This window comes from Zootoca vivipara, chromosome 2 (assembly GCF_963506605.1).
Source record: "Zootoca vivipara chromosome 2, rZooViv1.1, whole genome shotgun sequence".
Lineage (NCBI taxonomy): Eukaryota > Metazoa > Chordata > Lepidosauria > Squamata > Lacertidae > Zootoca > Zootoca vivipara.
The window spans coordinates 84,452,404-84,476,107 of NC_083277.1; the positions used below are offsets into that span (position 1 = coordinate 84,452,404).

Here is a 23,704-nt window from a genome sequence, read left to right on the forward strand (position 1 = left end):
GTCTTTCCTTCGGGAATGAGTCACGATCTGTGCCGGATTTACGTATAAGCTAAACAAGTTATAACTTAGGGCCCCACTCTGGGGGGGGGGGGGGAGAGATAAGATAAGATAATCTTCATTGTCATTGCCCCCCTGCGGGCAATTAAAAAAAATAAAGGGGGGAAAAAACCTGGATGTACATTTCCAAAATATAAGATTAAAAAACAAATAAAATAAGACCTACATACAGCAACAGTGTTTTGTGTGCGTTCTTAACCTGAAACCGTTCTTAACCTGAAGCACCACTTTAGCTTATGAGGCCTCTCGTTGCCGCCGCGCCGCCAGCGCACAATTTCTGTTCTCATCCTGAGGTAAAGTTCTTAACCCGAGGTACTATTTCTGGGTTAGCAGAGTCTGTAACCCCAAGTGTTTGTAACCCAAGGTGTTTGTAACCCGAGGTACCACTGTATTTGTTGTGTGCAAATGATTTTAGATACCTATTAGGTCAGTAAATTACTTTATAGCATATATTCAACACAAAAAACAGCCCAGTTAAGGGTAAAGGACCCCTGACAATTAAGTCTGAAGAAGTGTGCATGCACACAAAAGCTTATACCCAGAAGTAACTTAGCTGGTCTCTAAGGTGCTACTGGACAATTTTTAATTTTTTTTTATCTATTTCGTCTGCGTCAGACCAACACAGCTACCTACCTGAAACAAAAAACAGCAACAATTTGTCGTTGACAAAGGACAGCTGGACACATAAAGGGCCCCATTAAATTCAGTAGCTTAAATCCTGCCCTGGCCCACACATTTGCAAATGAGGCTTACCCTTTCACCCCTTTGTGTCGCCTAAATGGCTTGTCCCCAGGCGGTCACCTCACAAGGAAATTACCTGTTAATTAACTTTTACTTGTTGATTCTCCAGGGTTAGCCATGGCTGGCACAGGGTCTGCCTTCATTAAGCTTCTCACATGTTAATTTCAGGAGCTTTGAAGTGTGTCTGCAGAACCTAATACACATTTTAAGACACAGTGGCCTGACATGCCATTTTCACATCCCAGTTCTAATTATATTCCAACATATATTAAACCCGGGCATTTAGCATCTGTAGACCTATAACAGTATGCTTCATATGTTGCTGTGCTTAAGACAATGCGCTGAGGAATAAACCTTCAAGTGCTCAGACCGCACATTTTTCATAAGGCCAAAGGACATTGCTGGTTTCAATAACACACTGGCATACACACAATACTACCGTATACAGTACTACAATTTCTGTTCTGATGTTTCATTTGTTGTTCACTGTGCTTAGGAAACGGTTTCCTCCCTTTCTTCTTCATCAAGCACTTTCACAATTAGGAACATGAAGTGACATGGAGGTGTGATGTGTTGGCTTGGCAAGTGTGTTTTGCTTATGCTTGGCAATAATTTTATTTTTGAATACTGCTTTTCAAACATGAGACAGAGAAACAGCAGGTCCTGCAGACTCCAGGAATTCCTATTGCTGGTTTTCAAACAAATCACTTATCAATCACAGCTTTGACTTCACTCATTGGCTAAAAATACTGACTGACAGGAGCAGCCAGGTTGGCTCATTTCACAGAAACTGCGTACCTGCGTATTTTGCGTCATAACTTACTTTCTAGGAGGGCTAAAGACTGTATTTGTTTTGGTTTTTTAATTTTAAAAGGCAAGAGAAGAAAAGCTCTGAGTACATTTGCCTATGGGTGCCAATTTAGATATTTAGTCTTGAATTAGAGGTGAGCAATGAGGTCAACAACTTTGCTGATGACAGAAAACTGTGTAGGCTGGTAAAAACAAAAAGGGATTGTTAGGAACTCTCGGCCATCTCTTCAGACTGGATAGACATTAAAATGGTGAATGTAATTCAGTGTAAGCAAGTGTAAAGTGATGTATTTCAGAGCAAAAAACCCATCATTTCTCATATACACTGAACTGGTGGTGATTGAGCAGGAAATATATTTGGGGTTGTTGTAGTGGATGGCCCAGTAAAAGTGTAAATCTTGTGTGTTGTACTTGAAATTCTGCTCATCTCAAAGATGATACTGCAGAGCTGGAAAAGATGCAGAAAAGAGCAACCAATAAGATCAAGGGGCTGGAACAACTCCTCTATGCAGAAAGCTTACTTCACTTGGGGCTTTTCAATTTACAAAAAGGGTGAATAAAATTATGTATACCGGTAGAATGGAGAAAGTGGGTCTGGTTAGGTTTTTCTCCCCCTCTCATGCTAAAACTCAGGATCATTCCATGAAACTCAAACTTGGAAGATTCAGGACAGAGAAAAGGAAATACCTCTTCACCTAGTAAACAATTAAAACTATGGAATTAGCTACTCTATGATGTAGTAATGGCTACCAACTTGGATGGCTTTAAGAGTTAACTTCACCTTGTTCTCCATAATTTTTCTATCAATGGCTTTGAGCTGTAATGGCCTTTTCTGCCTCCAGTATCGTAAGGTGGTATGCCTTTGAATACTAATTGCTGAGGAGTGCAAGTGGAGAAGAATGCTGTTGTGCTAATGTCCTGCTTGTGGACTTCCCAGAGGCATCTCATTGGTCACTGTGAGAACAGGTGGGCCTTTGGTCTGGTCCAGCATCTTATGTTCCTATAGTGGATTGCAATAATAAAATAAGATTTATAGGCAGATGATATTGCCCTTGCAGTAGCAGCTCTGAAACAAGAAGTGTTATTGATGGTGTCATGTGGCTTCTGGCTGTTCACCTGGAAGATGATGGGGGCAGCCAAGGGGGTAACAGAGGGCATTTGTTCTTAAGAGAACTCTGTCTAGTAAAGGAAAAACAGAGTAAAAAAATAAATAATAAACCATCAGAAATGTTTTCAATTCAAATCAAACTGAACAATATAAAATACTGTAAAAAGCAAAACAATATTGAAACAAAGTAAGTTGAAAGCAGAACAGTACAGCAATGGGAAATACCCCCAGTTTACTTAAAACCAACTACCAGCCAATAATAATAATAATAATAATAATTTTATTATTTGCCCCCACCTATCTGACTGGTTTGCCCTAGCCATTCTGGGCAGCTGTTCAATGTAACTTCACAGACAAAACTGGTAGATGACCCTTTAACCAAGTCATGAACAAATTATAAATGAAAGTCATTACCTCAACAAAGTCTTGGGAGACCAGGAAAATATTTAACTAGGAAGAATCACCCCAGCACTTTTTAGAGCTTTTAAAAAGTGTTTTATTTTTAAATAGCGTCCTTTCCCCGATAAAGCAGCTTTTAAAACCACATTTTTCTTACTGCTGTGTGGCAAATACATCTGATGTCTTTGGCTTTCTTCACAATATAACTGATCACTAGAATATCCATTACAAAAATGTATATTTACCAGAAAAATAAGCATATAAACCACAGATTAATCCCTAAACAACATAGCAAAACTTTTATCAAATATTTTATACATGGATGGGAGAAAATCTTGTGTATATTGCATTTACACACTGGTAGCTCAAAGTAGTGTTTCAAAATCACTGAGGAAGCAGTACAAAACCATTTTCAGATGCTCTATTGCAACATCACAAATATTTGTTTCACTACAGAATTTGTAGCTTTTACAATGTATACAATACATTGTGGTTTAAGAAACTGCCTGCATTTACAGACTGACACTGATTCCTATTTAACTCCAAATAAAAAGTAGCCATTAAACAATATCTGAGCAATTAAAACAACTTACTTCTGAGATTTAGTGCCATCGAAAGCTGAGTAGTGCGATATATTATTCCCTTTATAAAACACACAAAGTCTTCATGCACATCAAAAAATTGATATATAAAAAACCCAACAGCAAAGTTTCACATCCCTTTGTTTGCACAGAGTGCATCACACATCTGGAAGCAGCATTATTTAAAACAAATGACTCTAAAATAGCATGTTTTTTGTTCTGTTTCTGTAATGCAATACATACAACAGACCTGACTATGAGTCCTTGTGTTAAAGGCTCTGGCCCAAACCTTTCCAAGCTGAGGCTTAGGAGATTTTACAGCTATTTCTGGTGCAGTGTTTCGGAGGGCTCTGGAGTGGACGGATAATTTTGACTTTCTTCAGACTATTTCTTTTGTTGTTGTTGCTGGCAGTGAGAGAGTAGGAACGTCCGTGCATCATCCGAGCATTAAGTCCATTGGCCATAGAGAACGATTTAAGATGGCTTCTTAAGGCAACAGGGAGTGGAAGTTTGTCCACAAGGTGCACTGGGGTGCATGAAACTATGGCGCGGCAACAAAGATCTTGCAAACTCAGGACTTAAAACAAGAAGCAAAAACATGAATTAAGATTAGTTATAACATGATTCTAAATAGCCACAAGGTGACAGAGTGCACAACTTTGACTTCACTATATTTTTCAGAGCTCTTGGATTCTGTTTCTTTTCACTGCTTCTGGAATTCCTTCCTAATTCTACCTTGAATCCCCATAACTATGGCTTGCCTCCGTGAATAAAGGTGATGTTGCAAAGAGGAAAATGGGAAATAAGAAAAATAGTAACAACACATAACCCTCACCCTGAAAAGAAAAACAGCCAAATAAATAAATAAATAAATAAATACAATTAAAGCAATACTGTACTACAACCTCCAGCTCTAGATGGCAGCACAATTCCAGGGGCCCACTGAAGTGAATTTTAGGTAAACAGTACTTCAGTGTTTGAACATCCACTTTAGTCACCTCCCTTTCTCTAACAACCCATGTATAACTTGCAGGGGGTAGAAATTTTTCTTCCTTCCACCTCTTCGCCTTAGAGAAGGAGAGATATCAATTTATAAGCCTTTCCCACACATCCTTCACAACTGAGGTAATATGAAGCACTGGTTCCTTTGTGCATCTGATGAAGTGAAAGATTATGCCGTGATAAATTTGTTCAAGACTGTTGTTTTTGCTGCAAGAGACTAGCATGACTAACTCTCTGGAAATTGTAAATGTTAACCATGGCCAGTACTAGTACAGATGTAATGCTAAGCATGGTTAAAGCAGACAAGGGAAGTGAGTGGGGAGGAAGGGTGCTCCCAAGTTTGGCGCTCAGTTGTCATACTGTTTACAGCAGGGTGGCTAATCTACAACCTGCATACTGCTCCCCCCCCCCTCAAAAAATTAGTTTTTTAACATAGTTCCCCTGCACGGCCAATGTATATTTATGCTGCATGTGTGCATTCTTTCACGCAAACACATACACAACACTCCCTCAACTCTCTCTTTGAGTGGGGCAAAAGTCTTCCTATTCCTTTTCAATTCTCTCTGCCTGTTCTTTAAAGATTAGCTCCTCATCTTGTGCTCAGCGCCACAACACTGATATGAGGAGATAAAAGCTTCATGGGGCTAGTGGACCACTTCCTGTGGCTTGCTGGCCCAGAGCTGGCTCATGAGTTAGACCCTGCTGCAATAAAGCAAATGATTTTGTGTTACTTACCTTTGTTTGGCCTCCACAGCCGGTCCATTCCATGTCTCATTAACACAATCCTTGCAAGTTCTGTAAAGGACTCTGTGATGTTGAAATTACAGAGTGGGCTTACTTCAAAGAATGTCATGCCTAATCTTTCAGCATAGGCCTGTGCCTGCTCAGTAGATACTTGTCGTTTGAAGGCCAGATGTAGGCGGTTGCCAACAAGGATTTTGGGTACACCAGGAGCATGCTAAGTAAAGATAGGCAGCAAAATGTTAGCTTAGAAGTCTCTAACCCTCTTCTTCAACAAAATACTGATTTTTAACAACAATAACAACTCTTTAATTCCTTTTGTCCATTGTGCTGTGCTGTAGGTGGATTCCATCAATAAAACCCAATACAAGAAAATAAAACAACCAAACAGAATCAGCAGGTGGTTAAAAAAAAAGGTATTGCTTTGCCAAATGTAAGTTGCAAAATATTTTTTAAACCCTTTAGCATAGAATTAAGGGTATGTAAAAGTTCCAATAATAAACTTTATGGTCAATCATATCAAATGTATCTGATAGGAGTTACCACAACCAACTGAAGATGAAAATCATTGACCAAGGCAACTACAGCAGTCTGTTTGAAAACCAAGCCAGAAGTCAGACTGCTATTGAATGAGCACCAGGAATGCTTGGAATCGTCTGACAGGCCACCTGCTGCATGTTATAAGAGGAAGATCTGGAACTGGACAAGAGTTAGTGTCATCCAAGTCCAAATATAGTGTTTGAAAATGGGAATGACTTCAAGGCAAACAGGAATATAAGCAATTTTATCTGCAAAATGTCTCACATGTCACAGCAAGCTGCCAATTACTCCCCTCGATAGTCAAGACACGCAGTTAGGTATCCATTTGCCACCCACAGCAACTCTAAGGTGACACAGTCTTTTGATGGCAGAAAAGAAAGCTCCCTGCTACTGAAACTCTTTCAAATGGGCTTTAGGTCACCTTCAAGTGGATTTGTCATGAGTTTTCAGAGATGTGCCTTACCTCATCTATTTCCTTTATCCATCGATCAATGCCATCAAATGACCAGCGATTTGTAATATCATATACCAATATCACGCCCTGAGTGAATAAAGAAGATTAGATCAGCCTGACACATAGATAAGGTACACAGTACATCGTACAATTTTGTGTAACCATTCTTTTATTTAACCAGGAAAAAGAGCAGACTGAGGACTTAACAAATCTGAACATTTCTCTAAAATAATTTATTTCTGGTGACTCAAATGATGTTCCCTTTATTCAGCAGCTACAAATCGTATAACAATTTTTGAAAGCAAGTAATACAATAAGTAAGTATAGTTCCCCCACCCCATATTGTAGCTCTTTTCTTTTCAGTTCATTCTCTACAGTGACATATTTTAGAGATGGCAAAATTGTGATTACCTGGGCCCCTCTGGAATAGGAACGAAATATGGTGCAGAATCTGCCTTGCCCAGATGTGTCCCTGTGGAAGGTAAAATACAGTTTAAAATACATAGTCCTTTCCATTCTGAAGAACAGTGTGGTCTTTCTGTTTTGCTCTCTTTACAGTATTAGTATTCTACCCTTTGCCTTAGGGGGAAAAGCTGTCTAGGTTAAGTATGTTAGGTACGTGAGGCTGAAAGACAGAAACTGGTCCAAGGTCACCCAGTGAGCTTCATGGATAAGTGGGAATTTGAACCCTGGTCTTCGAGGTCCGAGTCCAGTACTCTAACCAGCAAACCACATGGGCATCATGCATTTCAGCAGGATCATTTAATATTACTTAGGCTCCTTGCACATATACAGAGAAACCCATTAATTTCACAGTTGCTCCTTTGTCCTCAACTATAGCTCTTTAGTACAAAAGGCTGGTGGGTAGTATGACCTATTCTTAACTGTTATAAGAATTAAATATTTGTAGTCAACTTTACACTAAATATGACATTGCATCCATCCAAGCAGTACTACGTCCGCTATGAACTGTTTTCAAAGCACAATGGCACAATCCAAACAGAGAACATAATGCAAAGTTACCAGAGCTGCAGCTTTATTCGACGCCCATCTAGGAGTATTGTTGTCGTCTTGTAATCAATACCTGGGAATGGGAGGAGGTAAGGCAGAATTTTAAAATACTGAAAGCATGCTTATTTTTTTCACTCTACAAAGCGACCAGGCAAGAAATTCCTATGTTAAATCACTTTATTAGTACCAACCCATTTTTGTTTTTTAAAATAGACCAGTATATGGGGAAGGGCCAGTGGAAAAAAGCACCCACTTTGCATGCAGAAGCTGCTAGGGACAGCCATGCCACCACCCCCGCCCCATTTTTTAAATAGGCTCCACATTTTTAGGGCAATGGGTGGTGGGTAATATAGCGTGTGCACGTTATTATTATTATTATTAATATTATTAATATTAATATTATCCATGAGAGCTTTAGTCAGACTGCTTTTGCAGTGTTCATTGTGCAGGCTTCAAACTGTATGTGAAAAAACCTTTCAGAGGAGACAGAGAGAAAGATAACATGTATGCACTGCACTTGATTATTTCTAGGGCTTATTAGAATTGTCCAAAGTGTTGCATAGCTACTTCAGCTGCCTATTGGCTTGTGCCAATGACATCTCTGGATTAAGCAGTTGACTCCCAAACAGTTTTGCAGTTGTAGGTGAGGAATGCATATGTACGGTAGTTCTTTTAATAACAACAACAAAATAGTACCAGGCTACCCACCACTACCCTAGCCACACAATATGCTGCTGTTTCAGTATCACCTTATTTCTTTTCTTTTTTTAAATCACTACTCTAGTAGGTGAGGCTAATATCTTAGCGGTTTTTTAATCTTTATTTTAGGAAACAACTTTCCTTTTTCTTCCCTGTAGCAATTTTTTCCTCTCTCTCCCCTGATTCTGAACAAGATGACTACTCATTTTTATTCTGTCTGTATGGTTACTTAGCTACTGAGTCAGAATTTTAGACATAAGGCCTCTATAGCAGTAGAGTGGCCCTTTTTCCTCCTGAAAAGGTCAGGGGACAGAGAGGGATTATTAAGGGCTCATATTGGACACTTAAGTAAACTCTTGGGATGGGCTAGGGTAATAATTGCATACAGTATTTAAAACTGAGGTCCAGTACCAAGGGCCTTCTGGCGGTTCCCTCGTTGTGAGAAGCCAAGTTGCAGGAAACCAGGCAGAGGGCCTTCTCAGTGGTGGCGCCCGCCCTGTGGAACGCCCTCCCATCACATGTCAAAGAGAAAAACAGCTACCAGATTTTTAGAAGACATCTGAAGGCAGCCCTGTTTAGGGAGGCTTTTAATATTTAATAGATTATTTCATTTCATTTTTCTGTTGGAAGCCGCCCAGAGTGGCTGGGGAAACCCAGCCAGATGGGTGGGGTATAAATAATAAATTATTATTATTAGATTTTGATACACAGTTGCTCAAAATGTAAGCTTTTAATTTATCTGCTTGTTAAAATGTTTATAATTTATAGTACTTTGACTATCACATTTTTAAAACTACCTGTCCAATGCTGAAGGACAAAATCTGGTATCATGAATTCATGAAGACCCCAGAGACTACATAAAAGCATCTTCAGATTTGTATATTTTTTTACCACTGTAAATCATTAAAATCAATAAAATACAAAAGCCAAGCCTTCAATTTTTCTTATTACATTGTAATAGCTTATATAATTGTCTTTCCACATCACATTCTGATATTTATGTGTGATAAATGGCTTTGTGCTTGGTTTCGCCTATTCTCACATTGTGTAAATGTATCTTTCTTCAAACAGGCACAAATCCTCTGCTACGAGTGATCGCCAAAGAAGAAGAAGAGTTACTCTTTTAAAAAAGAGAAAATGTTGTTTGCTCATTTACATTTAACCTTGCTCCAAACAGGCTGCATTTAATTAAGTCTCTTAGATGGATTAATAGTGCCTATGCAAGGGGCTAATCTGCATTAATTTATCTACATTAAATTAACACGTTGCATAAAACTACCATGTTTTCTGTTGGACACGGAGAGCTACAAGGCTTGGGTAGGAAGGAAGAAGATAGTGGCTGTCTTCATGGCAGACTATAGTTCCATATTCACATTTGTCCATTTTGGCAGGAGTAGCATTTAGGGAGGAAACTAAAGAGCACTGCAGCAGCTTTTTCAATACTAAGTAATCAGTGTAGCCCTCCCCTAGAAATTTTGGCATTGTTTCAGCCTGTGTTTAAGAAGCTAATCAAGTACCGGTAATATCTGATTTTATTTCAGTATCCATGGTAACAGATCCTCCATCCCTTGTTTTATAACAATCTAACAGTTTTTCAGGTATCAGGCAAACATGCAGGTTATTAACTGAAACTATTTGGCTTACTCTTAAGCATCAAAAACCAACTGTGTGGAAACATATCAGTTAATATCATTAAAAGTCAAGAAATTAGATGCGGTTGTTTTGGCAAGTTTATTTTACTCTGCCAACCGTCCAACCACAATCTGATTACGGTATTTCCAGGAACCATGGAGGGCAGTACTTAATTCTGATCACCTGTTCCTACTACAGTTATGTATGTCTATCAGATTTAAAGTTAAGCTTGTAGCATGCAAAGTTAAAAAAGAACAACATTTATTTCTGGTATCATACCCCGAATTAGTAGGGTTTAGCAGCCTAGTCCTTTGAGCTGTCAGTCACATCTCATGGTACTAGTTGCATGAAGGAGTGGAATGAAGAAAGGAAGATGAAAAGGTGGCATTGAGGAATCAGTCCCTGGGACATTTTTAAAAAACAAACATGCAAAAGGCCTTTGCTAAGACTGAGGGATGATGGGGAGTGTTGTGATATTTCTGCCACCTCTCCTTGCTTGGCCTGTTCTTTGCAACTGACCAGAGAATTCCGCATAGTGCCAGATCCTTCCTCTCTGCTCCCTTGGCCCACACCCTCAGCCTCCCTGTTCCAGCCTAAATATTTATATTTGCAAAAGGGGTGGGACCTCTGGTTCTCTCTACTAAAGCAACAGGACACAAGTTGGTTTCAGTATTGAAATATGTGCATACAAACTGATTATGTTGGCCCAGCTTAAATATAATTTGAGGACTGGGCTGTCCTGTAGCAGTTCAGGGAAGACAACATGTGAAGGGAGAGCAGCTAGACAACATTCTGAACTAGCAAGGAATGACATTATACAAGGATCTTGAGATTTAACATTCACTAGTTTGACCAAAGTACTACATAGTTGTTCTGCGTGCTCTCCAAGATAGCATTGTTTAATCATTCACATGGACTATGAAATGCTGTGGGTTTTACCTTTTATGATGCGATTTCAAACAGTTTAGACTGTGATCAAAAGTACACCATACCATTGTCTTAAAAGTTGAAAACAAGTCTAAATGATTTCAGTAAATCTGAGTACCAAATAAGTAACTTAATAAAATGGAAGGATTCGGAGGTATATTACAGTCAGAAGAAGAGAGAGGTAATGAGGAATGAATAACAGAAATGTTACCGGTATTTATGTTGGCTCTTCATCACCTCCTTTTTCTTCCTGTTCTATTATTCCTCCCACTCCTTCAATTTTATTCTATCTCTTTAGGCAGTAGATACACTATACTTTTATAGTGCATTTTAAGCACATTCCTTTCCTCAAAGTATTCTGAGTGCTGAAGTTTGTTATGGGTTACTGTTTGGAGGTTAAACTGCAGTGCCCAGAATTCTTTGAGGGAGGGGAATGTGCTTTAAAGGTATAGTGTGGACACTGTCTTATTCATTTTCGAACATTTGATGCTGTTTCTATTCTTTTTTTTTTAATATAATTTTTATTGATTTTACAAAATAAAACAAAACATATTCATCCTCTTTTAGTTAACATTGTTTTTGTGACTTCCCCTCATCTTTCCCCATTGATTTTCATATCTTCTCCTACTCAATCATTGCAATTTCATTGTAGCAATTCAGCTCATAGTCTTTAAACCTAAATTCATACAGCATATCATTATCATTTCACATTACCTCTTATTTCAATTAACATAAAATCCATCTTCTCCCACCCCTCCAACCCACAGTGCCCCCCCTGCCACGAGTAGGCCCATGGGCGACGAGCAGTTAAAGATGTTTCCTTTTATAGCTTGGTTTATCACTCCCCCCCTCCCACCCCCAGAACCTCTCTCTGCCACCAAGAGGCCCTGGAACAGCGGGGAAGAAAGGGAGAGCAAGCCCCCAAGCTATTTATCTAGACAAACAATTCATATGCCCTGATTTCAACTTATAACCTTCAAATAAACATTTTTTTTAAATCAACCTCATATTTTTTCTCCCTAGCCTAGTCTTCCCCCAAGAAATTTTCCTAGATTTAATCCTTCCTAATTCATATACTTTCTTCTATCCTTAATTATTTACTACCACCTCCTCCACCCCAGACCCTTTCCCCCATTTTAATACAGCAATTCCAAATTATAATCCAAATTCATATTCCTTAATATAAACCAAAATCCATATCCATTTTTTCCTGCCTTACTTTTAATTCAATTTTTTTTTCATCCCACTCCCATTCTTTCCCATTTTACCACCCATGCACCAGCCTTCCCCTCCCTCTGTCCCTCCATTTTCCCACACTCTTTTCCTTGCCTATTCACATTTTCCCACATTTCCCATGAAATCAATTCCAGTTCTTGTTTTTCCCATTCCAGAGGATCAGAACTATCCATGAAGTCCTGGTCCTTCTCTTCTCCTTGTTGGGCATTTCCTTCTTCTTCTGTGTATTCTTGCCTTCTGTCTTCAGGAATTAATTTTCCATTGTTGATCTCATTCTGCAAAGTTTTATTCAGTTCCTGACACTGTTCTCTGACGTCTCTTAGCTGAGCTCTAAGCTGTTGTTGCCCATCTATAAGGTTTCCAAGCAATTTTAACACTGTCCTCTGGAAAACAGATGTTCCGGATGTTGACATTCTTTCTCACTCAAGGGCAGCAGGGAGATTAGAAGACAAGGAGCAATGGAGACTCAAAAGTCCCACTCCAAAAAAAAAAAAAAAAATCCAACATGGCTGAAAAGTAATTTTCACAGTTCTTAAAATCCAATCAATTAATCTCTTCTTTTTTCATCGCAAACCGTTTTAACTTTATTGTTGACAGCTGTCAACCTTTCCTTTCATAAAAATTTCGCTGAATCTCCTGGGGTGCCGAGTCCCGGGTTGAGAAGGGGTTTCTCCCACGTATTTCAATTGCTTTTGCAGGGTCAATATTGTTCCACTCTTCCCCCCTTAGCCCTGCCTTAGGTGGGGAAGTTATAGTTTTTCCTTGGGGATTTTGAAACTCTGTATCCTTTTCTCTGGCTTCGGGCTAAAGCACTGCCTCCAGCTCATCAATGGGTAGAGACTGACTCCCGTTTTTTAAGTCTCATCCCTTCGCCAATTGTCCAAATTTAAATCCAAATCAAAGTCCAAACTTACAGTTTTGATCCAAATCTTGGGAGAATTGGTCGCTGTGCCTCGCGGTTTCGCAGCGTCGCGCTTTGAAGTTAGCGGTCTTTGTCTGTCGCGTCGCAGCTCCGATCCCGCCGCTCTCGGGGGCTCAAAACAGAGCCTTTCCGGGGGGGGGGGAGAGCCCGCTTTTGATGCCCGCCAGACGAACCTGCCCCCAAAACTCTCGACTTGGGGTTTTTAAAGGGAATCCGCTTTGCTGGAGCGGCATTCCCTTTCTTCAAAGTGCCAAGGTCCGCTCCGCTGAACGGACCTCCAACCTCGATGGCGACGCGACCAACCGGAAGTCTCTATTCTTTCTTCACTTCAATGTACTGCTTATCCTCTTGATCCAATTCCCTCTCCCATTTTAGTAAATATTGATTTGTTTTTCTCTTACCTATACCTTTCTTCAAGTGTTGTTTCTTCTTGCTTTGAACATGCTAGTGTCCAACAGTCATAAAAATGTCCACATATATTCCCGCCCCCCGCCCCTGACTTTGGGAAGCTAGGATTTTTAAAGCAAGATGTGACAACCCTTGAGGGAAACAAGAGGTAAATTGTGTGTGGTGGTGAGGGCCCAATAATTACTAAACTGGATTTAGATCAGGGGGGACTTAACTGCTCCTCTTAATCTTATCTAAATGTGACAGTTTTCTTTCATCTAATTTTTTATGGTCCTTTTCAGCTGGTTTTTGATTCAAACATTCTAGTGTGACTGCTCTGTGGAAAATCTAAAGTGGTATTATGTGCTGAAAGACACCAGCTTTCTCTGTATGTACTTTCATCAGTTTTGGGTACAGGTGATCACTCTGCTTCTTTTACAGTTCTTTCGGACTGGACAGTACCATCCTCTCCTGCTTTCACTCCTGTGTCATGAAAGCTTCTTTTAAGTCTTCCTCAATTATTATTCTAAGCCCTCTTCTCTTCACTCTTTATATGCTTTCTCTTAGCAATCCAATTTATTCTTGTGTCTTGCAATGTGCCACCATTATACAAATGATTTCAGGCTCTATTGTTTGGTCCTTCTCTCCCCTTTACCAATACCTTATTTCAAATTGTCTGTATCTGCCTGGATGTCACTGTGCAAAAGATACTTTGCCTTCTCTTCCAAAGTTCCAATTGGCACCAACCTTCAAGAGTTTTGGTGTTATCTTTGATCTCTTTCTATTTCGGCTCACATGTCTACTTAAGGTCTGCCAATTTAATTTCTATAAGATTTCTAAATTTGTTCTTTATGTCAGCTAACATTCTTGTTCAGACCTACAGCCTACCTTGTGTTAACTACTAAAATGTCTTGTTCACTGATCTTCCTGTTTCTCAATTTAAACATATTATTTCTGTTTTCTCTTTTCTGCTTTCTTCAGTCATTTTATACCTCTCTATATATTTCCCTTCACAGGCTTCATGAAGTTTAAACTTCTTAAAGGTTAAGAAAAGAAGTTTAAACTTTGTATAAAGCAATACAGGAAGGAATACTGATAGAAAAAAAGGGCAAGAATATGATTAGATATGAAGGTTACACCTGTTCATGTTTTTGCCCCCTTTTCTATCTGTTGCCTTCCATTTTTGTCTTTGGTAACTCAGTTAATAAAGCACTGTTATTTTTAATTAAATCTCTACTATATAGTTATATTTCTTAAACCCATGCTTTCTTTTTTATGTCTAGGACTATTTTCCCTTTACATTTTTGCCCAGCCCCATCATCTAATGAAGAAACAGTTTTAAAAACTTCTGTCTTGATGTGCTATTTGGATTTTTTTTGTTTGTTTCTTCCTTACTTCTAAAGTTCATTACTGTAGTCTTTTAACGCTTTCCTTCTTTCAGATAGTGCAGCTCCACTTCCCTTCCCTTTTGTTTCTTCATAGCTTCTGCTAAACGGGGACTTATTTCTGTACAATGGCCTAGGAGCATATGTTAATAATTTTATAACTAAAAAATTACAAAGTAAGTTTACTTTTGATAACTATGAGTCTTAAGTGCCATCAGAAAGGGGAGGAAGAACTGGACTTTTCAACAGCTGTTTTGAATAGACACAAAACTTTTAATTTTAAAAACAAGAGTTACTGAGGTATAAAATTACCACAGACCAACCACAGAGGTTTTCAGTAATGTAAGTGCCATTCTTTGAAATATGTTAACAGACATGCTTTGAAGATGGAGCTTCCTTCAAATATTGTGCACAGATTTTACAGACTAAACTCTGTTGTTTTATTCTCTTCCCTGAGCTCATAAGCCATTAGTCATTATCTCGTTTTAAGCATGATTCATTGCACCTATTCCAAAAATTCTGCCACATTTGGCAATTATGCCTAGCATGAGATGATTTGCATCTGTAATAGATTGCAACACCCAATGCAGCACAACAAATGAGCAAGTAGGTGTTTGATTCGTGCTGTAACTAGCAAAACCATTTTTAAAATTAAGAATAGCATGCCCATGCCTGTGCTTAGTTGCCAGAAAGAAGCTCACTTTTACTGACAGTAAATCACTAGTTATCAGGCTCTATACCCCTTGTATGAGGAGAACATGTGTTTCCAGAAATCATCTCCCTTTGCAGCCACTGCCAGTCAATTTGGACAGTACTGAAACAGATGGACTCAGTATAAGGCAGCTTCCTCCGTTACTATGACCAGTGCTTTCTCTTAAAATCTTAGAATCCTTCTGGGAATTCATAATGGCTACCAAGCAAAGACAGCAATTTCCCTGCTTTGACCCAGCCAGGATTACTGCCTTGGCATATCGGGATAATACCAGGATAATAGCTTTATTACAAATTTTATATACCATGATAGCTGTGATTCTGGCATTGCAGGGGATTGGACTAGATGACCCATGGGATCCCTTCCAACTCCACAATTCTCTGATTCTATGATCATCATAAAGTAGCTTTTAAGGTGTAGGATAGAATCCTGCTTTCTGCAAGTGTGGTAAAGGATACCTGTCTAAGGTGATAGCTTGTGAGATCATGTCCTATTGCAGGAAGGGGACCCTTTCACAGCCTGAAGATCACATTCCCTCCTGGGTCCCCTGTGGGGGCTGCACTCCATTGGTGGGTGGAGCCAGGTGTAAAAGTAGGCACAGCAAGGGATGTGGATTCTTACATTTCTCCAGTAGTTTACATTCCATCCATGCAAACGTCAGCTGGTGCAAAACGCAGCAGTCTAGATTGCATCTAGGGTTTCCCTTTCAGAACTCTGCATTCTTTCCCAGTTTGTTTCTTAGCACAATTCAAAGTAGTAGTAACTGCCTATAAAGTCTTAAAACAATTGGGGACCAGGATGAGTGAAGAACCACCATCTCTCGCTTGAGCTTTCCTTCCACTTGCAGTAATCATTGGAAGTCTATCTTAATCATCCTTGAGTGGGCATTTTCAACCAGAGTGGCCAGGTTGAGGAGCTCCCAGCACTAGGATTCTAGTGGATGCCTGTCTGATTCATGACTTACCTATTTGCATTTCAGTGTGCTACAAAACCTTGTTGTTTTGCCATGTCTTTCAGTTTGGTTTTGTCTCTCCCCCCTTCCCCACATATTTTAACGTATGGCTTCTAGTTTTTAGTTTAGTTCTAAGTTTAGTCTTTATTATTTTATGGAGAGTATATTGTTTTAATCAATGCACAGGGTCCCCATGAGAAGCCAGAAGACACTATTATTTATATTTATTAAAATATTTATAATAAATAAACCACAATGGGAGTTACTTTTGAATAGACATGTACCAGATTGCATTGTTAGTCTTCTAATTATAAAAGACCTGTGTGAACTCATTGCACATAAAAGGAGAATATGCTTTCTGTGATGAGTGCATTTTACTTCTTAACTCTCCCATACATTACTCAACAGTAAAACCTGAAAAACCTGCCAATGCAGTCTAACATTTGATGACAATGCACTGTGTTTACTAGGCCCGATAACGGTCAAAAAATTACCACATAACTTAGGTTCAAAAAAGCAAGTCACCCACAAAGGAACTGTGGTAATTAGGGAAGAACAGGCTTCAGCATTATGGGCCTAAGTGATGTCTGACCATTTTGTTTTGTTTCTAACCCACAGACCAATGACATTTCTGACATGTGCCCCAACAACAGTTTAGCCTTTGCCTGATACTGCTTCACATTATTTTCAAATGCCTTTAGTGCAATAGTCTGTATAATAAATAGGAAAAATAGCTGTTATACCCCATTACATTAAAAAAAAAGACGTGTGTACCTGGGAAGGGATAGGCAGAGACTTTAGATATATATATTTTAAAAACAAACCAATATTTAAAGTGGATTTGTAGGCTTCTGAGATAAAGATTTCCCTCTTTAGCCCTCACATCGATTCTAATGAGGAAAACCAGGAACAGATGAAGGAGCTCAGCGGAGAAAGGAGAGGGTGTAAGTGAACTTCTGGCATGTTCCTAACTCTCCAAACCATTACAGTGGTACCTTGGGTTAAGAACTTAATTTGTTCTGGAGGTCTGTTCTTAACCTGAAACTTCTTAACCTGAGGTACCACTTTAGCTAATGAGGCCTCATGCTGCTGCCGCGCCACTGCCACGCAATTTCAGTTCTCATCCTGAAGCAAAGTTCTTAACCTGAGGTACTATTTCTGGGTTAGCGGAGTCTGTAACCTGAAGCATCTGTAACCCAAGGTACCACTGTACAAATATGGCGTCTGAACTGAGCCATTGTGTTTGTTTGGTGTTTTTTTTTTTAAAAAAAACACAACGTAGGGCTTTATTTTGAATGCTTAACCTATAGACTGAGATATGACTTTATTAAAAAGACAAAATATCTGAGAAAAATCAGAACAAATTCATTTACCTGTACGAGGCTTTGCATTTTAGTTTAAATCCTAAAAAAAAAAAAGCACCCTTGTGGAGGGAGATCAGGGGCAGCCATTAACACCATTTATTTATGCTGACTTAAAACAAAATATAAACCAGGACATTCTTTTACATCTTGGAAATGTACTCACTAGCAGGGCTTGGGCAGTCCCATCATGCACACCAAATACAACTTTGCTGCTGAAATTTTGAGAGCTTATTTAAAAAAAAAATAGCCTCCCCAAAGTCAACCCCCCTGAATGAAAGATCAGACCTGTTCTGATGTTTAGATTTATTTCTTTAAAGGGAAAATGCAGGTCCCTATAAAAAAGAACTGAACTAAAAATAATAAATCACAAGTACGACAAATCAGGTAGCTAGGTGGGTGGGTGCTCAGAGACATTTCAAAAGTGGCAAGTAAGGTAGGGTAGGGATAAGAGGAGGGAGAGAGATTTAAATATGCATCCCTATTGACAATAAACAACACATTTAGATAATTTAAGAATATAAATGGCAAGAGGCAGCATTTTAGCAGCAAAGTGCTAAAAGGGTATGTCACAAAAGAAAAGGGCAAAGCCACAGCTCAGAGGAAATACGGTGTGGTTGTTCTTGGGGGGATCACACGTTCTGAGTCTGGAACTGCACGGAAGAGCTTTGGTTCCCTTGTATTTACATCTTTAAATACCATGATTGAGGCAATATTTCCACAGCGGTAGCAGTAGTTCGGAGCAGACCACACTGTGACCAACTTCTCATCAAACATAAATTTATAACCTTCATGTACCAGCTGGTGGGCTCGGCAGATGAGCTTTAAGTTGTTGATATGGACAAACTCATTTGTGACTTTTGCCCCAAACAGCCAGCCTGCACCTCGGGGACTTATGGCCCAGGTGTCCACATCTTCTGGGTCAGACCAAACAAGGTCACAAAAAGCTCCTTTGTGTGGGATCTCTTGGTTGCGCTCAATAGTCCGAATCTGGTCCAGTGTTTTTATGTCTGGAGACAGGCCCCCATGTACACAGAGGATTTGCTCATCTATTAACGCTGCTACTGTGAGCATGTCAAAAACTTTGGTGCAGTATCTCCAGGCATTAGCATTACCATATTTGGTTTGGCATTCATCATAAAATCCATACACTTGAGTTATCTGTCTGCTCTCATGGTTCCCACGTAAAAGTGTGATGCGATCAGGCCATTTTGCTTTTAGGGCAAGAAGATAGGTAAACGTCTCAAGGCTATAATAGCCTCTGTCTACAAAGTCACCCATAAATATATAGTTTGTGTCAGGAACCTGACCTCCAGTTCTGAACAATTCGCATAAATCATAAAACTGTCCATGTATGTCGCCGCAGACTGTAACTGGTGTAGACAATGGCTGCACGTTAGATTCTTCTAGGAGGAGGTCACAGACGTAGTCACACAAGCGCTTGAGGTCGTTCTCGGGCAGATACTTGCAAAGCCGCGCAATCTCCACATACTTGTCCAAGTCCAGGGGCGCCATTTTGGGAGGGCAGCTTTCTCGGGGGAGAAGGTTGTAGGTAGGAAAAGAGAAAAAGTGGAGAGGAGGGTGCTGCGAGGTAAGAGAGAGGACTGGAAGTGAGAACACGGCACTTCCTGATGGTGAAGCGAGAAACCCACTCCCTCGAATTTCCGGATGAAAAAGGGCGAATGTCCCTTAAAAGCAATAAATAAGCGAAAGCCAAAAGGAAGAAGGTCGCAAGGACGCCTCCTTTTCTCTTCCCCTCTCTCCCTCCCCTCCCACGGCAGGAGGGAAGCCAGACCGGAAACGAGGAGACCCACTTCCGCCGTCTGAACTGAGCCATTGTGAATCAGATCGTCTCTTGTACACTTTCTACTCCCTAATACACTGTTCCGGATACAGAAATAACTAAGACGAACTTTTCTACTGGGTGGTGTGTATGATGTACATATTTGCTGTCAGAAAGGCAGCACATTTCTTAAAATGTTTCTTCTTCAGACATCTCCACCCTGACCCTACCATTGCCCCATGCCTTCAAGGCTTCTGGCACCCAATACAAATGGGTGCATGCAGAAAATAATTACCAGCTTTGCCCCAAGTAGTTATAATTATTTTTATTTAATGGCACAGGCGGCATTTTCCCCTCAAGCATAAAGCAAATGAAAAAAAAGTTTCGCTTTGAAAGGAGATTGAAATTATCTGCAAAATGGTGTGCACAAAGTTGTATCATCTTTTTCCCTGGGATATGTCCTGAGCATTGCCTAGTATAGCACCTTGAGCAGAGTCAATGCTTAGTGCTTCATTTCTATGGGTTCATTTTCCCATTTATCAACAGACATAAGAAAAGCTAGATCTAAAGTCTATTGCAGTTTGCAACTTGAAATGTCCATCTTTTCAGCTACCAGCTGATTTGGTACCAATTGGCAGATCAGCTTGATGGGAAGGACTCAATTTCAAATGGCAGGCTGAATCTACTCACAAAAAACTCATGAGCTGAAACTATTAGCTGAATATTTGCAAATAGCTACAATAAGAATATGCTGGGAAGAATGACCAAAAAGTGAATCCCCATCTCTCCTGGCAAGAGGAAGGATGGTGTCTACATACCATGATGCTGTACTGTAAATCCATGCTTATTTACAAATATGTTAGTCCCATTAATCACATTTGAATAATGTTTAGAACTGGACTGCATGGGTGCAGTCCTGCTGCTACTGAAGTCAGTGACAAGTCTGTCATTGGGTGGTGTAGTCATTGTCAAAAATGAACTCATTAAATTTTTGATGTGGAATCATATTCTGAGGAAGATTTTATTTTGCTTTGAATTAAATCAAATTAAAGATATGCATAGGTTCAGGTTTTCAGCTGCATCTGACATGGTCTGAGCCTCTCATTTGTCAAGTTCAATGAAGGAATGAACTATAAATAAATGTTCCAGTGTTAATGCCAAAAATACTCATCCTATCCATATCAGTTCTTCAGAAACACTTGGTAGTACTATTATAATCTTGTGCTATACTTATTCTTGTCTCTTCCTTTTTTAAAAGAACATAAATCAGACCCTCATCCACCTTTACTACTTTTAGGCAGATGTCCAGATGTCTTGCACTGTTCTAAATATTTAGCATATCAGCAGGCTAAAAAGATTCATCATATTGATTCAGATATATGTGGTGAATTTTTCACTCTCTGTTTGTTAGGGTAATACCATTCAGAACCTATGCTTAACCTCCTGTGAGGGCCAGCTCTACCATTAAGCAGAGACAGCTGCCTTAGACGGCTATGGGGTGTCATGAAAGGGTAGTAAATTGAAAGTTATTTAATTTGCCGTTGTATTTTTACTGCTGAGAAGGGGAGAGATACGGTACTTGTGGGATTTTCTGCCACAGGTGCAAAATAAATTGACTACCTTTGAGTACTAGACACCTTGTCTTGGCAGTGGGTGAGCTGGAAGCATTTGCTCTTCCACGCAGTCAGAAAAATGGGCCCCAGTCACCATGTTTTCAGCTACAAGAAGAAAGATACATGCTACATTGGGGTAATGTACATTGTTTTTATTGGTCTTTACCCTAGAAACGATGGAAGAAACGATCACATGACCATTTCCCTGTCAGGTGCTGATAAGTAAAGTATGTTTTTCAGTGTCCACCACGGAAACCAAGTGAGCTACCAGTGGAGGAAGAGATAGCATTCCGGATGCTGAGAAAGGAAGGTGCATGGCTGTACATGCATGGGGGCAGTGTGAGAATGAATGAATGAGTGCATTGGTGGGTGTAAGGTAAAGTTTAAAAGGGAGGTTCACAGTGGATGTGTGTAAATGGGGTATCCCCAGCCACTTTTGGCTTCAGACCTATCCAGTCAGAGGTGGAGCTAGCTGCTCTGGCACCCGGAGCAGCGCATATGTGTCCCAGAGGGGCGCAGCCCGTGGTGAGCGTCCCAGGGGGTGGCACTGCAATGCCAACCCCCCTCAGGCTTGACACCCGGTGCGGATTGCACCCCCTTCCTCCGCCAGTGTATCTACTGCCAGTAAGCAGGCAGCCAGAGAGCATTTTCCCTGAGGAAATGTGGTACTCAACTTTTTTATAAAGTTCCCCACTCTGCTGCATATGGTTACATAGTTTATACTGTACTTTTAAAACAGCAGACAGCTACCTTCAAGAACTCAAAAAGTGATTAATTTTTCAAAAAATAAAAATCTCCACCAATACTCAGCATTCCCGATGGTCGCTCTAAGCAAACTGAAAGAAGCACAAGATCTGTATAGCAAACCTTTCCAGTCTCTATTTAAGAAGAGGTATTCTTCGTAGCTTCTCAAAGCAGTTGTAAAGCACAAGCTTGCTGACCTGGCACAGAACACAAACCCCAAATACAAACTTACACCATTCCTCTTCTTCAATGAAATATGCACAGCAAAATGTTAATCTCCTCCATTTAGTGTGCATCCTTTAATTTGGTGAGAATATGAGCATCACTGTCGTCATGATTTCAAGAAAACAAAGTGGAGGCAGCAGTTCATTTTAGCACTAGGATTAAATGACTTTAAGAGGACCAAATAAAATTGTTTGGCTGTGTCCTTGTATGTGCTTTAGTTCTTCTGCCTGTAGCTCTGCTGGGTCTACAGAACACTTAGTTTCACCAAGCTAGTCTGACCATGGTCATTACATCTACATGACATTTAACTTTACTGACTCATAAGGAAATTTTACAGTGCATTTGGGCTCACACCTTGTAATTCAGTTGACAGGAATGGGCAACCTTCTAACGTTAAGGGAGGTGTGTGAAACCTGATTATTTGCAATAACCTAAACGTGGATCGTAGGGAAGCATAATCAAAGCAGATGACGGCAACACGGCAGCTAGTAGCCGATGGGCTTTCCTGCCATTGCAGTTTCTAAAGAAGGCTACCAGAGAGCTCAAGGCACTTGGGAAGGCAGATCATGCCCTGTCATGGAAGCCCTGCCCTATAACTGCCAAGGTGTGGGAGGTGTCTGCGGTGACTCAGTAATCGCGAAAGGCAGCCCTGCACAAACACTACCTTCCTCCGTGCAGTCTACAGGTGTAAGAAAGAGCTACCTGCCGCCCAATAACCGAGGCTAGCCTAGAGCTTGGCCGCAGGTACAACCCCCGCAGGCTCCCCCGTTGCTGCTTACCCATATTGTACCCGTAAGGCGACTCGGTGGCTCCATCCTCCAGGCTGGCTAGTATCTCTCCTTTGCCCACGTCGCTGTCGCCCACCAGCAGGAATTTCAGCAAGAAGTCATAAGCTTTCACAGGGCTGCCCACGTGGTTCATCCTCTTTCGCCACCGCTCCGCGCTCCTCCTCTCTCTTCGGCCTCACAGAAGTCCCTGCGGGGAGTCAGTTCCCAGCGCCCATGAGAGGCACCCAACGAGCAGCTGTGGCGGCACTGAGAGCGTCACGGGCGGCGACGGCGACGGAGAGCAGCAGCAGCGGCGGGGGCAGCAGCACAGGCGCAAAGGCATGTTCGAAGAAGCCGCCCCGCGGAGCGCGTCGCCGGGGGCAGCAGCCGAGATCGCGGCGGGAGCTCGCAGCAGGTTCAGGTGGGTTGCTGCCAGGAGGAGGAGGAGAGGAAGAGGAGGAAGAGGGGGTCGCCTCACGGTGCCAGCAGTGGGAGGCAAGAGGCAGTGGGCGCCGCAAGGCTCCCACGCAACCGTGACAGCGGAGGAGGACTTTTCAACGGCGCCATCCGCGGCCACGCACCGACGAGGCCGACGACCAAAAGAACCGAAGGCGGCCGCTCCCGTCCAACCTGCCTGGCTGGGCGCGCTCAGTCGCAGCGAAAGAGAAGAAGGGGAAAGCCCGTCACCACAGAGGAGGAGCGGGTGCGCCGAACGGCCACAGGGGGAATAGGATCTGTGCTTCCCAAGGAAGGCAACGGGGGACCCTCTCGGCTGCCGCCGCCACAACTCTTCGCCACTGCTCGAGCCCCTCGAGAGGCGCCGTTGCCGTCGCTGCTGCTGCCGCCGCCTCCCCACCGACCGAGTTCGCTCCCAGCGCAACACCCAGTGACAGCCTCTCCAACCAACACCTACCC

General features: G+C 41.1%; 2 protein-coding genes across 2 annotated transcripts; both read right to left on the bottom strand.

Annotated features, from left to right (window-relative positions):
* Positions 1 to 166: 166 nt before the first annotated feature.
* Positions 167 to 23,108, bottom strand: RAB40B (RAB40B, member RAS oncogene family). Its single transcript, XM_035104734.2, has 6 exons — positions 22,802 to 23,108; positions 7,457 to 7,517; positions 6,845 to 6,905; positions 6,443 to 6,520; positions 5,434 to 5,656; positions 167 to 4,273 (listed from the first exon to the last, which is right to left on the bottom strand). Exons 1-6 carry the CDS (start codon positions 22,941 to 22,943, stop codon positions 4,002 to 4,004), a joined length of 837 nt encoding a protein of 278 aa, XP_034960625.1. The 5' UTR covers positions 22,944 to 23,108; the 3' UTR covers positions 167 to 4,001.
* On the bottom strand, positions 16,732 to 22,789 carry LOC118079942 (serine/threonine-protein phosphatase 6 catalytic subunit-like). The gene has a single exon (XM_035104732.2). The coding sequence runs from the start codon at positions 19,170 to 19,172 to the stop codon at positions 18,255 to 18,257; it is 918 nt and encodes a 305-aa protein (XP_034960623.1). The 5' UTR covers positions 19,173 to 22,789; the 3' UTR covers positions 16,732 to 18,254.
* Positions 23,109 to 23,704: the final 596 nt, after the last annotated feature.